Source organism: Podarcis cretensis (genome assembly GCF_951804945.1).
Source record: "Podarcis cretensis genome assembly, chromosome: 1".
In the NCBI taxonomy this organism is placed as follows: Eukaryota; Metazoa; Chordata; class Lepidosauria; order Squamata; family Lacertidae; genus Podarcis; species Podarcis cretensis.
The window spans coordinates 116,844,361-116,859,082 of record NC_137170.1 but is presented as its reverse complement, the minus strand read 5'-3'; the positions used below and the strand labels follow the sequence as shown (position 1 = coordinate 116,859,082).

The 14,722-nt window shown below is 43.2% G+C and overlaps 1 protein-coding gene and 1 long non-coding RNA gene across 4 annotated transcripts in view; one reads left to right on the top strand and one right to left on the bottom strand.

Annotated features, from left to right (window-relative positions):
* Positions 1–928: 928 nt before the first annotated feature.
* SESTD1 (SEC14 and spectrin domain containing 1) overlaps positions 929–14,722 on the bottom strand; it is a 55,112-nt gene continuing 41,318 nt past the window's right edge. For both annotated transcript variants that reach the window (XM_079978404.1, XM_079978403.1), the window contains exons 12-19: positions 10,920–11,114; positions 9,673–9,787; positions 7,605–7,764; positions 5,425–5,506; positions 5,043–5,165; positions 3,494–3,685; positions 3,275–3,396; positions 929–1,665 (exon numbers count right to left, since the gene is read on the bottom strand). In XM_079978404.1, the coding sequence (XP_079834530.1) occupies positions 1,536–1,665; positions 3,275–3,396; positions 3,494–3,685; positions 5,043–5,165; positions 5,425–5,506; positions 7,605–7,764; positions 9,673–9,787; positions 10,920–11,114 (1,119 nt within the window). In that variant the 3' untranslated portion in view covers positions 929–1,535. The remainder of the gene's footprint in view (positions 1,666–3,274; positions 3,397–3,493; positions 3,686–5,042; positions 5,166–5,424; positions 5,507–7,604; positions 7,765–9,672; positions 9,788–10,919; positions 11,115–14,722) is intronic.
* The window catches only part of LOC307220637, a 165,391-nt gene continuing 163,430 nt past the window's right edge, over positions 12,762–14,722 (top strand). For both annotated transcript variants that reach the window (XR_013841013.1, XR_013841014.1), the window contains exons 1-2: positions 12,762–13,739; positions 14,116–14,228. This is a non-coding gene — a long non-coding RNA (uncharacterized lncRNA). The remainder of the gene's footprint in view (positions 13,740–14,115; positions 14,229–14,722) is intronic.

Genomic DNA, 14,722 nt, shown 5'->3' with positions numbered 1-14,722 from the left:
GCCACATTCCTAATACCCAAATTGAAGTTTGCTTTTCAAAGCAGCAGCATTAGTATAAAACTTTGCTCCTTTTAAGAGCCAAGGTGATAGAGCACTTTGAGCCTCTTATACAAAGGGTAGCTAAAAAAACACAGGGGCATCCTGTAAAACTGCCTCCTGCTATAATCTTACCTTTCTACGAGTCTTAAAAAACACTGAAAATCCCATACTGCATAAATATAAAATATTTTTTTTAATTTGGCTTTTGCAGATTGAAAGAGCAAATACACATAATTAGCTTGAATCTTATGCCCTATGTGTAATAATCTTTTATTATAATATGTAGCATTTATCGATTTGGGAAACTGCATATCAACTACCTATTTAACACGAGCTTATTCAGGAAAGAGCATGTTAACTAAAAGAACGTACTTGCAATGTTCACTAGTACAGAAAGGGAGGGATGGGGGGGAAAAAGAATGACATGTTGGAGGGGAAACTCACCCCAACAAACCCTCTCATCATTCATTATCTGAACTGTTTCACTTGCTTCCTTATATCTCTTGCACTTTTCTTTTTAGAACATTCAAATCTTCTGCCCTTTCTGCAGAGAGCTGTACATAGGAAAGATGTACATTCTCTGCCACACCTCTCACGAAGGCAGGAGGAAATTGAGAACCAATATTGCTGATAAGCGCTTCCCTTCTCTTTTCTGCTTGGCTCAGATCTTTTGAATTTAGTCAACAGAAGAAATGTGAGGCTTACTTATGAAGATGTTTTTTTTCCACCCCTGATCCAGACTGTACGTTCATTTCACGTTGTAAGAGAGAAGCAGACTGGAGGAATGTTTGTTCCGAAGTTGGGAAGGCAAAGGAAGGGGCTGGCCTTCCCACTGCTACAGATGAAGGTCTGCTACACATTAGGAAACACAGGCTTGCATAAAAGATGGTAAGATTTTAAAAAGCTGGATTTTATTAAGCACAAAACAGCTTTCAATACATTATCCATACAAATTGGAAGGGGGTGGGGGGAAACCAACTATAATGAATTTCAAAGATTTGATGGGCAGGATGTATATTGGCACAATAAAAGGGACCATTTGAAAAGTAATGCAAATTATAACTATAGGGTCACCACTGTCTAAACAACAGATAGCTTGCCTACAGCCTAAAAATACTACATCATCTGGAGAATAAAGAGAATTACTATTCTGTATGGAACTTGTACTTATTAGCACCATTCAAAGCTTGCATCAGCTGCTTAGGCAAAGAAGCACCCGACTGGTTGGGGGGAAAGCTTCAGAGAAAAAAGGGTTCAGTGCAATATTTTCAGTTCCTTTTGATAATATTTAAAGTCTATGGTTTCATAGCATGTTAAATAATTATGGCTTGGTAGAAATACACTGTTAAGATGTAGAGTAAGTTTTTACTTCAAGAAGGACGGGATTCTTTCATAACAGCTGTAGAAATGCGTTTTAATGTATTATGGCAGGCGCAGAATGCAGATGACATGCTGGGTAACGTAGAGACATCTTATGAACTGGCAAATGGACACTATTAGCTCTCTGCTGTACAGACTTCTGGTTGTCTCAGCTGCTGTTTTTTCAAACAAACCAGCTTTATCTTCTCTCTAATGTGTTCAGCTGTAGAAGCCATATCACTCGGGCTCCCAAAGTACTGTTCAGTACTAAAACAAAGAAAAAACAAGCAAGGCACATGGGATTTGTTCTCAGTGGATACCAATTTGATTAAAAAACACACGCACAATTACTTTACACTACACCTGGCTAGTACAGTACTGAATTGTCTTAGGATGAGGCCCCAGACCTGACTGATGAATATGGATGTTATGCCACCATTATTTTTACACCAGACTCAAAACTTTGATAGTACATATTCAAACTAATGTGATTTGTTTGGAGCAGCTTCAATTTATGAGCAATAAACATTCCATTTGTTCATTTACCGTATTTTTCGCTCTATAGGACGCACTTTTTCCCCTTCAAAAATGAAGGGGCAATGTGTGTGCGTCCTATGGAGCGAAGACGCCATAGCCCCGCTACCCTCTCCCGGCTGGAGAGGTGGCGCAGCTATGGAAGGAGCCTCTATAGAGGATAGCAGCCTGTTTCCCGGAGCACCGGGCGCGCTGAAATCAGAGCGCCTGGCGCTTCGGGAACACACCCACAGCCTAGGCAGCCCTGCGGGAGTTCCCCGCAGGGCTCCCCAGCTGCGGATAGCAGCCTGCCGCCCGGGGCGCCCTGAAGCAGAGCGCCCCTCGCGCCGGGCAGACATCCGCAGCGTGGGGAGCCCTGCCGGAGTTCCCCACAGGGCTCCCCACGCTGCGGATAGCAGCCTGCCGCCCGGGGCGCCCTGAAGCAGAGCACCCCTTGCGCCGGGCAGACATCCGCAGCGTGGGGAGCCCTGCCGGAGTTCCCCACAGGGCTCCCCACGCTGCGGATAGCAGCCTGCCACCCGGGGCGCCCTGAAGCAGAGCGCCCTTGCGCCGGGCAGACATCCGCAGCGTGGGGAGCCCTGCCGGAGCCACAGCCCCGCGATCCTCTCCCAGCTGGAGAGGTGACGCGCGGCTATGGCAGGATCCTCTTTAGCCGCGCGCCACCTCTCCAGCTGGGAGAGCGCGTGAGGGGCTAAAGAAGCCATAGCCCCGTGACCCTCTCCCAGCTGGGGAGGTGATGCACGACTATGGCAGCAGCCTCTCCGCTGCGCCTTTCCGCTGCTCCCTGACCTGCTCTTTGGGGCTGGTGGTGGGCTTCCCCTGCCAGCCCCAAAGAGCAGGTCGAAAGGAACCTGAAGCCTGGAGAGCGAGAGGGGTCGGTGCACACCGACCCCTCTCGCTCTCCAGGCTTCCAAGGTAGCCGCCTGAACGCACCTTAAACGGCACCTTGTTTTAGAGCGGGAAAACAAGAGGGGGAAAATTCTCCCCCTCCTGCCGCTTCGCTGAAGGGGCGCTGGGCAGAGAGGGGGAGAATTTTTTTTCCTTGTTCTCCCCCCTCTAAAACAAGGTGCGTCCTATGGTGCGAAAAATACGCTAATTCTACTCTGTGAAGCAATTGATGGGCACGCATCTCGATTAAAAATACCTTTTGATGACATTGTAAAGAAATAAATTTTATTTAAATATTTAACTTTTTGCTATAGCATCTGACTACTTGTTCTTTTTCCAAATTGAATATTTCAGCTGCAGTATTTGCATGGCCCCCTCATTTAAAATCTGTTTGACTTGTATTGCAAACTAAAGCATTTTAGAAAAAATCATATTCTAAGGATGAGCTACATACCCATCAGGATAAACAACAGGTACTGTTAATCTATCCAGAAGTGATTTTCCAACAGCTTCAATCTCATCAAATTGTTCCTGGTCATTTATAGATTCAGGCTGGTCCGGGCATTCTTGCAAAACCTGTAACAAAGTGGTATTAAGAAAAAGAAAACTGCTTCCAGAGTTCACTTAAAACAACAGAGCAATATTCGTATGTTGGTAGCTGGTAGCAACTAACTTTTTCAGCATTTGAATGGAAAGCGACAGCCATCTCCAGCCTAGTTACTCGCTCTTCGGAAGTGATGGTGAATTGTTTCCAGACTCTGTTCAGCTTTGGAAGTGTGTCTCCTGAGGACCTAGAAGTGCATCGCAGAGACTGACACAAAACGACGGTAGCCTGTAGTAACTGCCTTCCATAATCATAAGTACTCTATAAAAAGCAAAAAAGAAGAAAGTTGTTAAATTTCAATCTCAAATCCTTGGACAGATCTATAACTACAAAAGAGCGACACATCGGCAAGACACAAAATACCTCAAATGTAAGTCACAAGGCGTTCTTGCACTTCATTTGATTATTAACACATCGGCCTACTTTTCCAAACGCAGGAACGAACTGCAATGGCCTTGCTTGGGAAATCCAACTGAACGATGAAAGGCGAGGGAAACAGAAAGCTAACCCTTTGGGGGGTTTGTTTGCTTGGTCTGAACAACTGACTTGGGAGGTAGGGGATGCACACACTTTTATGGATGGAGCCTGCTGCACAAACCCATACAGGTGCTTTGAGAACAGAGAACGTTCTCCCCTAAGCCCACCATGTTTTTTTAAAAATCCACTCGCCTGCACAACAACAGCAAGTACCAGACTCTCTGGCCTGCACCCCTGACTAGGTCTCAAATATTCAGAACAAAGATCCCATATTCTGCCACCTTTGTGTTCTCTGTGAACTACAAAGGAGTCAAGGAGCACAGTGACAGGGTAAACATCTTCACTTCCTGTCCCCGTTCTGTTTTTCATGAAAAGGGGACCCTATGGCTGTCCCTATGGCTGGTTGGACAGTGTTCTCAAAGCTACAAACATGAGTCTGACCAAACTGCGGGAGGCAGTGGAAGACAGGAATGCCTGGCACGCTCTGGTCCATGGGGTCACGAAGAGTTGGACACGACTAAACGACTAAAGAACAACAACAACATGGCTGTCTCCCCCCCCCCCTTCCTGCTGGGCCTTTCCAGAAGGTCATTAAGGTGCTGAGAGTGCCCCCCCTGAAAAGGCCTGAGTAACAACAGAGGAACACCCTTCTCTGGATCTGCACAGCAATTAACATCTGCTTAGTAAAACCATGCCAAAACCTTTGGTGCCTTGCTTTTGGACATAGTAGTCCTATTGTTTATCATTTACTTGTCTGAACACACTAGTTCCTTTATCAAATCCAATAGCTGATCAGGGAAGTAACTTCTAAAAAAAAAATAATGCAGAGGATTGCTTAGGGTACATGGAGTAACCACTCCACATTTGTCAGATATGAAGTGAATTCAAGCATTTCAAAACCAATCTTGTACATTTTATGATGCATGAAAACACTTGGGGGGGGGGCTGTGGTTGTCCCCAAGGGGATGTTCCAATAGAATAATCTTGTCAGATCTAGCCAAGGTTTCTGGCAATCAGAAAAAAAGCTCAGCAAATAGTCTAAATGAAAATGCTAATTTTAAATATCAATGAGAAGTCTTAGAGGCAGCTTTCTAGTGACCCACCTAGCCTGATTACACAGTGAAAGAAACCCTTCATATACCTGTGCTACATCAACAAATTTCCGATGCTTTTCCAACAAAATTTTGGTTTCTTGAGCATCGTCCCCCAGGCGGGTGTGGGTCTTCAGTAGAGCATCGAGTAATTCACTTAACCATTCTACTGCCTAGAGGGAAGAGTAGAAACAGACTGTAAAACAGAAAACATTTAAACTAACACAAATCCATCTGTCACAGATGTGCACAATAAGTAATAAGAAGTCTGCAGTGTATTTTACAGTGGTGCCCAAACACCTAAAACTATTTAATTGTTTGACTAGGCGCTCTCTCTCTCTCTCTCTCTCTCTCTCTCTCTCTCTCTCTCTCTTTGGAAGCAAGTTTATATTAACAACCCTGGCCAACAATAAATATGCAGCTCAATCTCACCTGTGCAGCATCCTCTTCACATTTAAAGAGCTGAACCATTTGAAGCATCTTCAATCGTCTGACATCTACCATGTCTTCACATCTGTGAAAGCCGGAATAATAAGCAACCACATCAGAAAGCTAAACACTATTGCCTAGCACTCAACCCATCACTCCCATCGTAGACGCAACACATGAACAATTCCTCTTTCTTTCTTTCTTTCATGTGCCACTAAAGATTGGGTAGGGTTGCCATATTTCAAAAAGTGAAAAAGTTGAGCTTTTTTGGGCAAACTTGTTGTTGAGTTATTTTTAAGGAAATTTGCCAAAAACTACACTTCCAACATACCATTCATCCAGATTTTCCTGCACATCTAGCGATTTTCCACCCAGACAATTTTTCCAATGACCAAAAATCCTGGCTATGTCTGGGAAATTCTGGACATATGACAACCCTAAGGTTGGGTAAAAATATTACTACAACGTACCATGAAAATATATAAATATATGAAAAGAATTGTTTGAAAAATCAGCAAAATTTTGATAAGCACTATCATTTCTTGGCCAACATAGTTCTCCAACTTCATACATGATGGGCAATATTCTGGGGTTACAATATAGTTGAGTAAGTCCACTGGTTTCAATGGGTCTATTCTTAGTATGACTAATATTAGATATCACCTCATATACCTATGTAAGTACTGTTATTGTATTGTATTTTGTACTGCTAGTTTAAATGAGGTTTCTGGCCCAACAAAAACATTGCATTTCCCCCCAAAAAACTGACCTTTTAAAAATTGTCCATATCCAGTTTTGGTCACTTAAATACTTATCATGAATTAATAGCACACAATCCAGGGCAGGTGGAGGGAAAGCCTAAACCATTGCCTTGTGAAGGGATATAATTTCTTTTAGCTATTGCTATTCTCATATAACATATGAGTACTGAAAAAGCTACATTGGCTCCCAGTACGTTTCCGAGCACAATTCAAAGTGTTGGTGCTGACCTTTAAAGCCCTAAACGGCCTCGACCCAGTATACCTGAAGGAGCGTCTCCACCTCCATCGTTCTGCCCGGACACTGAGGTCCAGCGCCGAGGGCCTTCTGGCAGTTCCCTCACTGCAAGATGTGAGGTTACAGGGAACCAGGCAGAGGGCCTTCTCAGTGGTGGCGCCCACCCTGTGGAACTCCCATCAGATGTCAAGGAAATACAGTGGTACCTCGCAAGACGAAATTAATTCGTTCTGCGAGTTTTTTCATCTTGCGAAGCACGGACTTTGGAAAAGCTTCAAAAATCACCAAAGTCTTCAAAAACCTCAAAAAAGGATACCACACCGCGTGCTATGAGTTGCTCCTCGAAGTCAAGTCGCAACTGCACCCCCTGAATGCACGGTTTTAAGAAAAAGGAAACAAACTTGCAAGACAAAGGAAACAAACTTGCAAGACGTTTTCGTCTTGTGAAGCAAGCCCATAGGGAAATTCGTCTTGCGAAGCAACTCAAAAAACGAAAAAACTCTTTCGTCTTGCGAGGTACCACTGTAAACAACTATCTGACTTTTAGAAGATATCTAAAGGCAGCCCAGTTTAGGGAAGTTTCTAATGTTTGACATTTTCTTGTGCTTTTAATTTTCTGCTGGGAGCCAACCTCCATCTCTGTGTGGCTTTTGCAGTGGACATTTCTTGGGGTTTAGACAAAGTAGCAGCAGCAGAGCCTGTTTTGCTCATAGAGAAGCAGGAAATGGAGACTGAAATCGGCAGCCTCTGAGTCTTAATATCAGGGGAGAAAGATTTAATATTTAAACACTACAAGATAATCATCTGATAGATAAATCCTAAGGACTTTCAAGACTGGTTTCAGTTCATTTTCTTTGTCATAACTTGTAAAGAATACATTTTTTCAGTTTTCAGATATAAGCAGATCAGGGTTTTGTTCATTATTAAGTTATTCTCTTTCATGATTAACTCTATTCGTTTTCAGCCTGATCCTTTGGTCTTTTGTGCAGTACTATATGGCACATTATGACATCTTAATGTTTTCTTTTAAAAGAATACCACAACTGCAGTTGCTGAGTTATCAAAAGGCATCAAGTGAACTAAAGCAATTTTAAAGTCATACAGAATTTTCATACAAAATGGCACAGTTAAGAGAACTTCTGAGCTAGAGGGAACTTTTCAGGGCTGCTAGGCAGCATAATTATTACCTTTGCTTCCTGAGCTGCATGTCTTCCATCACTCCCTGGATGTGATCAACATTCTCTTTGTTTTCCGTGGTTACATCTTTTCCATAAGCCCAAGATGCCTGGTTAGATATTTGATCAAGAAGACTTTGACCTTTTTCACGCAAACCTTGCAGACCTAAGTCTAAGGTACAAAAAACCCAAATTCTTTGTTTCATAGAACTAGTACATTTCCCACCCTCAAACAGGTGCAAATGTGAACAAATGACATATTCCCTCTACTCATTAATTTCTGTCCAATTCTCTCTTCATCCATGTGCAAGTTTAGTTGCAGTGATTTCACTCAATAAATGATATGTCACGTAACTTACTAGACTTCAAAATGAGCAAGTTTGGCAATCAAAAGCTGCCAGTCAACCCTAACTGTGCAAACATATAGATAGCTAGTATTTAAGTTTCCTATTGCATCTTTTTTTTTTTTAAGTATAATTTCTTACAGTCACAAAGTTAGTATTTATTATGGGGAGAGGTCACAGTTTACTAGCAAAACGTACAACTTGCATGCTGAATGACCCAGGTTGAAACCCTGGTGTCACCAGTTAAAAAAGAAATACTAAGGGCTAAGAAAGACTGAAACACAGTGGAAGACAGTGACCAATTGTCTGACCCAGTATAAGGCAGCTTTATATGTTAATTATTTGTGTCCCTTCCAGTCTTATGAACACAGCAGGGATTTTGAAGTTTGCCCACTTTCTTAATTTGACTATTGTATGCATTATCTCAGTTTACGTTTAACAGGTGTTTTTCAAAACGAAAGAGATTAGTTTTCTTCTTAAAAGGTAAAGATAAAGGACCCCTGACAGTTAAGTCCAGTCGCAGACGACTCTGGGGCTGCAGCACTCATCTCGCTTTACAGGCCAAGGGAGCCAGCGTTTGTCCGCAGACAATTTTTCCAGGTCATGAGGCCAGCATAACTAAGCCACTTCTGGCGCAACAGAACACCGAAACCAGAGCAGCGCACGGAAACGCCGTTTACCTTCCTGCCGCAGCAGTACTATCTACTTGCAATGGCATGCTTTCGAACTGCTAGGTTGTCAGGAGCTGGGACCGAGCAACGGGAGCTCACCCTGTCGTGAGGATTCGAACCACCAACTTTCTGATCAGCAAGCCCAAGAGGCTCAGTGGTTTAGACCACAGCGCCATCCACATCCCTAGTTTTCTTCTTAAAGCTTTGTAAATACTGGCACAAATCTTCCAAGTCTGGACATATTATGCAGCTTAATCATAAGCATCCTCCACATGATAACTGTTAATTAAGCTAAGGGGATCCATATGATCACAAGGGGCAGCAGGCTGAAGACATGCGGTGTGTTTTTTTTCCACCCTCACTGTAATGTTCAAACACTGAACACTTGTGTCTGAAAGAGGAAAGCCTAAATGCACAGACCTTTACATGCACAGACTTCCAAGAGAGCTGGAACCCCAACTGCATGGAAGTCCAAAATGTAAAGAGGTCTATGCATAGAGGCTGCCCATCTGCAATGTCCAGTCTCAACACATGGACTCCCTCTACATGCAATTTAATACACGAAAGCAGCTTTGTAAGTTTTAAGCCTTGGAAGCAGGTGGATTGTCAGGGATTCACGTACACTGTTTATGATGTTTCCTTGCTGCAATACAAATGAATTTAAATGTACTGTTAAGACTTTTACATCTCAACAGTATTTGAGCCAATTGCAAAAGGAAGCCAAGAGTTTGCATCCAAAATCCAAACAACTGTAAAGCAAATCCAATTATTCAATTAGGCTTGTGCCCCCCCCCCCAATTGCACTGTTGTTTTTTTAAAAGAAAGGGAATTGTAATTATCCCTAAGAGAATGGGATGGGAGGGGGATGTGCATCTGAGAAAAGGCCTGCCATGCTCACCCAATCTCTTCTGCATGAATTGCTGAATTGTGGCCAGAAAGGTCCGTTTTCCCCTCTATGCTTAGTTACGAACGTGAGGGAAACATCAATGTATACTTAAAAAATTATTTTTTCCCAATTGTTCACTGTTTTATAGATTTGGAGGTTTCTACAATGTATGGGCTTACCAACACTTTTCAGTTTCTCTTCCAATAGCTTTAGAGTTTGCTGAATTGACGTCCCGTCTGCTGGTGCGACATCAACACACAACATCCCTAGTAGGCCGTCTAGTTGCTGAGACAACTGAAAAAGACAGCAAGAAAAACCCCAGGTATCATATTACTTCAAAAACCTGTGTTTCTCGTGCTTCCACCAAGGATGTGCTGCAATGGCAGGGTGTGCTGTGACACTGAAACACATACACACACGAGCTGTAAAGGGAGATAAAACTAGGAGATAGGAAGATGACCTGAACAACAGACACTCCTCACCAAACACCCTTCATCAAGAATACTGCTGCCACACTTTCTACCAATCTCCAATGATCAAGATGTGGACTCCCAACAAGACCTTATATGCCTCTTTTTGTGTGTGTGTGCAGACATCGATAAGGGCCCCAGGTACAGAATGGAAGAGGGCCAATAGTTTAAGATGAAGAAAAGTCATCACTTCTGGGCATTACAAAACAGGAGGAGAAGCAGGATGTGCTTTAAACTGTCAGATATGCACAGACACTAAGCACCGTGGTCATGACATTCTACAGTAGTCAATGCCCAATGTCCTCTCTCAAGAGCAATAAAAATAAGCGCCCTCAATGACTATAAATTCAAGTTTGCATAAGTAATAGACACATCAGAATCTTTCTACAACACTGCAATGAATTTTAGCTGGGGCAATCAGAATAAGATCCACTATTTGCCTACTGATTCAAAACCCTATATAACTGACTTTTTTACAGTGGTACCTCGGGTTACAGACACTTCAGGTTACATATGCTTCAGGTTACAGACTCTGCTAACCCAGAAATATTACTTTAGGTTAAGAACTTTGCTTCAGGATGAGAACAGAAATCGTGCGGCGGTGGCGGCAGCAGGAGGCCCCATTAGCTAAAGTGGTGCTTCAGGTTAAGAACAGTTTCAGGTTAAGAACAGACCTCCGGAACGAATTAAGTACGTAACCAGAGGTACCATTGTATTTCTATTCTTTGTATATCATATTGTTCCTTTATTGCTATAGCCAATGGCTGATGCAAATAAAGATTCATTAATTCATTCAAAAAAAAATCCTCATAAAACAGAAGGCTTTAGCTACTGAAAGTCCTCAGAAATGGATTGGTGTATTTTGGAATTTGCTCATTCCTAAAAACCTGTTGGCCATCTGTAGTAATCATCACACAGCAAGACTGTACAGTGAGTAAGAATGTATACTGACTTACTTCTTGGGCAACACCATGGAAATCAAGTGCTGCCTGCAACAGATTCTGCCTGAACTCCAGCTGACTGGCTTGCCGGTAGCAAACATCACTTAACTGCTGCTGTAATGCTTTCAGTTCCACAAGGTCTTCTTCATCCCCGGCATTTAACAAAGCTGCAATCTGTTGATTAAGTTCCACATACACTGCAAACCACTCCTGCAAAAACAGCACGGCAGAAAGCATATCAGAACTGCAATGCTTTTTAATGTTCCTTTTAAGACAGCGTGTACACACACACATTCAACCAACTTATTACACAGGTTTACATATGCTTCTGTCTAACAGTAATGCATTAAAACCAGCAGCACACAGACCTGCTCAAGTCTCCGTCCATATCAAGTCGAAAATGTCATGTCTTTTTCAACTGAGCAATTCTGTCATTTAGCAAAATCAGTCGTGGACCCTTGGAACCATTTTCAGCAAGTCCTCTTTTCCTCATCATCTTAGGATTTCTGTGTTTTCCCCTGCCGCCTTGCCAAAATCTAGCCTCTCATTCATTTTGTAAGCTTATGCTCTTATCCGGTCTCTTTAATTTGTCCCCTACTGCAATATCCTGTTCTTTAGCCCAGTAGGCTTCTTAAAAACAAAGTTGTATCTATTTAGCACACATATAATTGTTGAAATAATTTGTTATGTGAAAATAATAAAATTTCAAAAAAATAAAAATATTTAGCACACAGCAACATGTTTTCAACTGATCGTCTTCTCTTGTTCCCTTGATCACATCCCTCTTCCCTCCCTCCTGGCTGCAGCTTTCCTTTCCATTGCCTCTGCAGCTTCATAGAGTTTCAGCAGCCTCTTTTCCTTCAGTATTATCAGGAGCACACATCAGTTATCTTACTAGTTTATTATTTATACGGCATTTCTATAGTTCAGCACACTGTGCACCACTGATCACATTGAGCTCACGGATAACTTGTTGATGCAACCAAGGGCCAACAGAAGCAACAGGATACACAGGACAAAAGCGGACAAGCAGATGGGCAAGCGACTCCATGCTTTCGCTCTAATAACCCTTGCGTGCCAGTGCAAATGTATGGCGCATACAACTTTTGAACTTCTACCCTGCATGAGATCTGTGAACATGTAAAAAACACAAAAGAACATCCGTCTTCTGGGTGTTGCCTTATTCTAAAGCTCCTCTTCTTCCAACAGCCTCTGCCCAAGGTGGAATTTCTAGGTTGATATCCTCAAACCATTAGGCCATACAGGCTCCCAGGAAAACCTTTCCACCACCCCCCACACCCGTTGCACTTTTTACTACATGCAGCTATGCTGCTAGAACCCAATTTAGGAATTTAACTTGAAAGCCTGTTAATGGATGAACAGGATACCTTGAGAGCCACCCCTTCCCATATGAATCTGCCAGCTTAGGACGTGCCTCAGAAGTCTGATCATGAAAAGTTGGTTGATGGGTACCCACCTCCCTGCACAGGGCTGGCCCAAGACATCTTGGCACCTGAAGCGAACCACCAAATGATGCCCCACCCCTGCCAAAGAAGAAGGGGTGAGTCAAGGTCTACATCAGGAACAAGGGAGGGATAAAGATCTATACAGTGGTACCTCAGGTTACATACGCTTCAGGTTACAGACTTCGCTAACCCAGAAATAGTGCTTCAGGTTAAGAACTTTGCTTCAGGATAAGAACAGAAATCGTGCTCCAGCGGTGCGGCGGCAGCAGGAGGCCCCATTAGCTAAAGTGGTGCTTCAAGTTAAGAACAATTTCAGGTTAAGTATGGACCTCCGGAATGAATTAAGTACTTAACCTGAGGTACAACTATATTGAGATCTGTGGCCCTGTGGATCCTGCCACCTGAGGTGGTCTTCTGACCTGACCTCATGTGTGAGCCGGCCCTGTCCCTGCAATAGCCTACCAAAGCTCTCTATCCTGCATTTAAATGAGCAACCTAAAAACTATTTTATTTCAGGCAAGCTTAGGTTTCATTGTATATTTTTATAATTTCATGTTGTTAATGTTTTGTTAACTGCCCCAATAATTTAATGGAAATGCAGTATTATCAAGAAAACAAACAAACAAACAAACAAACAAAGAGGCTGTTGTGCCTTGACTTCCCTTTCCATCTAGAGTGGTATAATTTCACCACTTCCGTGTGCGTTCTTAATCACTTTTCTACTTTGTTTTGTCTAGTCACATATTCTAGTGACAAATCTTTTTGGGGGAAAGTCTGTCTTATATATGCACTCATTATCTATCATGGTTTGAACCTAATCACTGTCTGAAAATTGCTAGGCAGTAAATAGCAATAATGTCACTTTTCGAAACGGACTATGACTCAGGCCTTTAAAAGGTGGAAGGGAAGGCAATGACTCAGTGTTAAATGAATATTTAAACTATTTTGCAGTGCCAGTGGAATAAATGGCATCTGTAGTAAGACTATTGCTTGCAATAAAGTCAGAATCCTTTTTAGTAAACACAGTTAAAAAGTAATTAGCTAGTAAATCAATGAGACAGCAGATTAAAGAAACACTTGAGTTATTTAAAAAGCTTTTATGTATATAAAGGCAGTAACTTCTAATTGCTGCCTTGCGCAGCCTTGGTGTCAATTTCCAAAATCTGGCAGCAAGAGACAGATTGACTGATGCTGCCATAATGCTTTATTTACTAAGGAATCTTTTGAAACAATTAGAAATTCATGAGGTTCCAAAGACTTCCACTGGTGGTCCTCTAACGCCATTATAAATCCATAATGGAGAAAGTAACAGATGGACCTAATGTGTAACTTTAACTTTTGTCACTTTCAGTATATATACTGCGTAAAGGTCTCTGTGGGACGCAGGTGGCGCTGTGGGTTAAAGCCTCAGCGCCTAGGGCTTGCCGATCGAAAGGTCGGCGGTTCGAATCCCTGCGGCGGGGTGCGCTCCCGCTGCTCGGTCCCAGCGCCTGCCAACCTAGCAGTTCGAAAGCACCTCCGGGTGCAAGTAGATAAATAGGGACCGCTTACCAGCGGGAAGGTAAACGGCGTTTCCGTGTGCGGCTCTGGCTCGCCAGAGCAGCGATGTCATGCTGGCCACGTGACCCGGAAGTGTCTCCGGACAGCGCTGGCCCCTGGCCTCTTAAGTGAGATGGGCGCACAACCCCAGAGTCTGTCAAGACTGGCCCGTACGGGCAGGGGAACCTTTACCTTTACCTTTAAAGGTCTCTGTAGGTATGGGGAACCTGTTAACAATGGTCCTCCTCAAAGACTTCCAGATCTAGATAATTTCCCAGCATTTCTGGGGCACTTTGTTGCAAGTGTGACAGGAATAAAGGTAAAGATAAAGGGACCCCTGACCATTAGGTCCAGTTGTGGCCGACTCTGGGGTTGCGGCGCTCATCTCGCTTTATCGGCTGAGGGAGCCGGCGTACAGCTTCCAGGTCATGTGGTCAGCATGACTAAGCCGCTTCTGGTGAAACCAGAGCAGCGCACGGAAATCCCGTTTACCTTCCCGCTGGAGCAGTACCTATTTATCTACTTGCATTTTGATGTGCTTTCGAACTGCTAGGTTGGCAGGAGCAATGGGAGCTCACCCCATCACGGGGATTCAAACCGCCGACCTTCTGATCGGCAAGTGCTAGGCTCTGTGGTTTAACCCACAGCGCCACCTGTGTCCCAAGGATGACAGGAATAGGCTGCTATAATAACTGGATGGAGATAAATCAAGGTTGCTGGGGCCACCACAAAATTATTTGGATACAACTGACATGATCTCTGGACATTGTGTGCACTACTTTTGGAAACAGATTTTTCAAAAAACAAAAATGC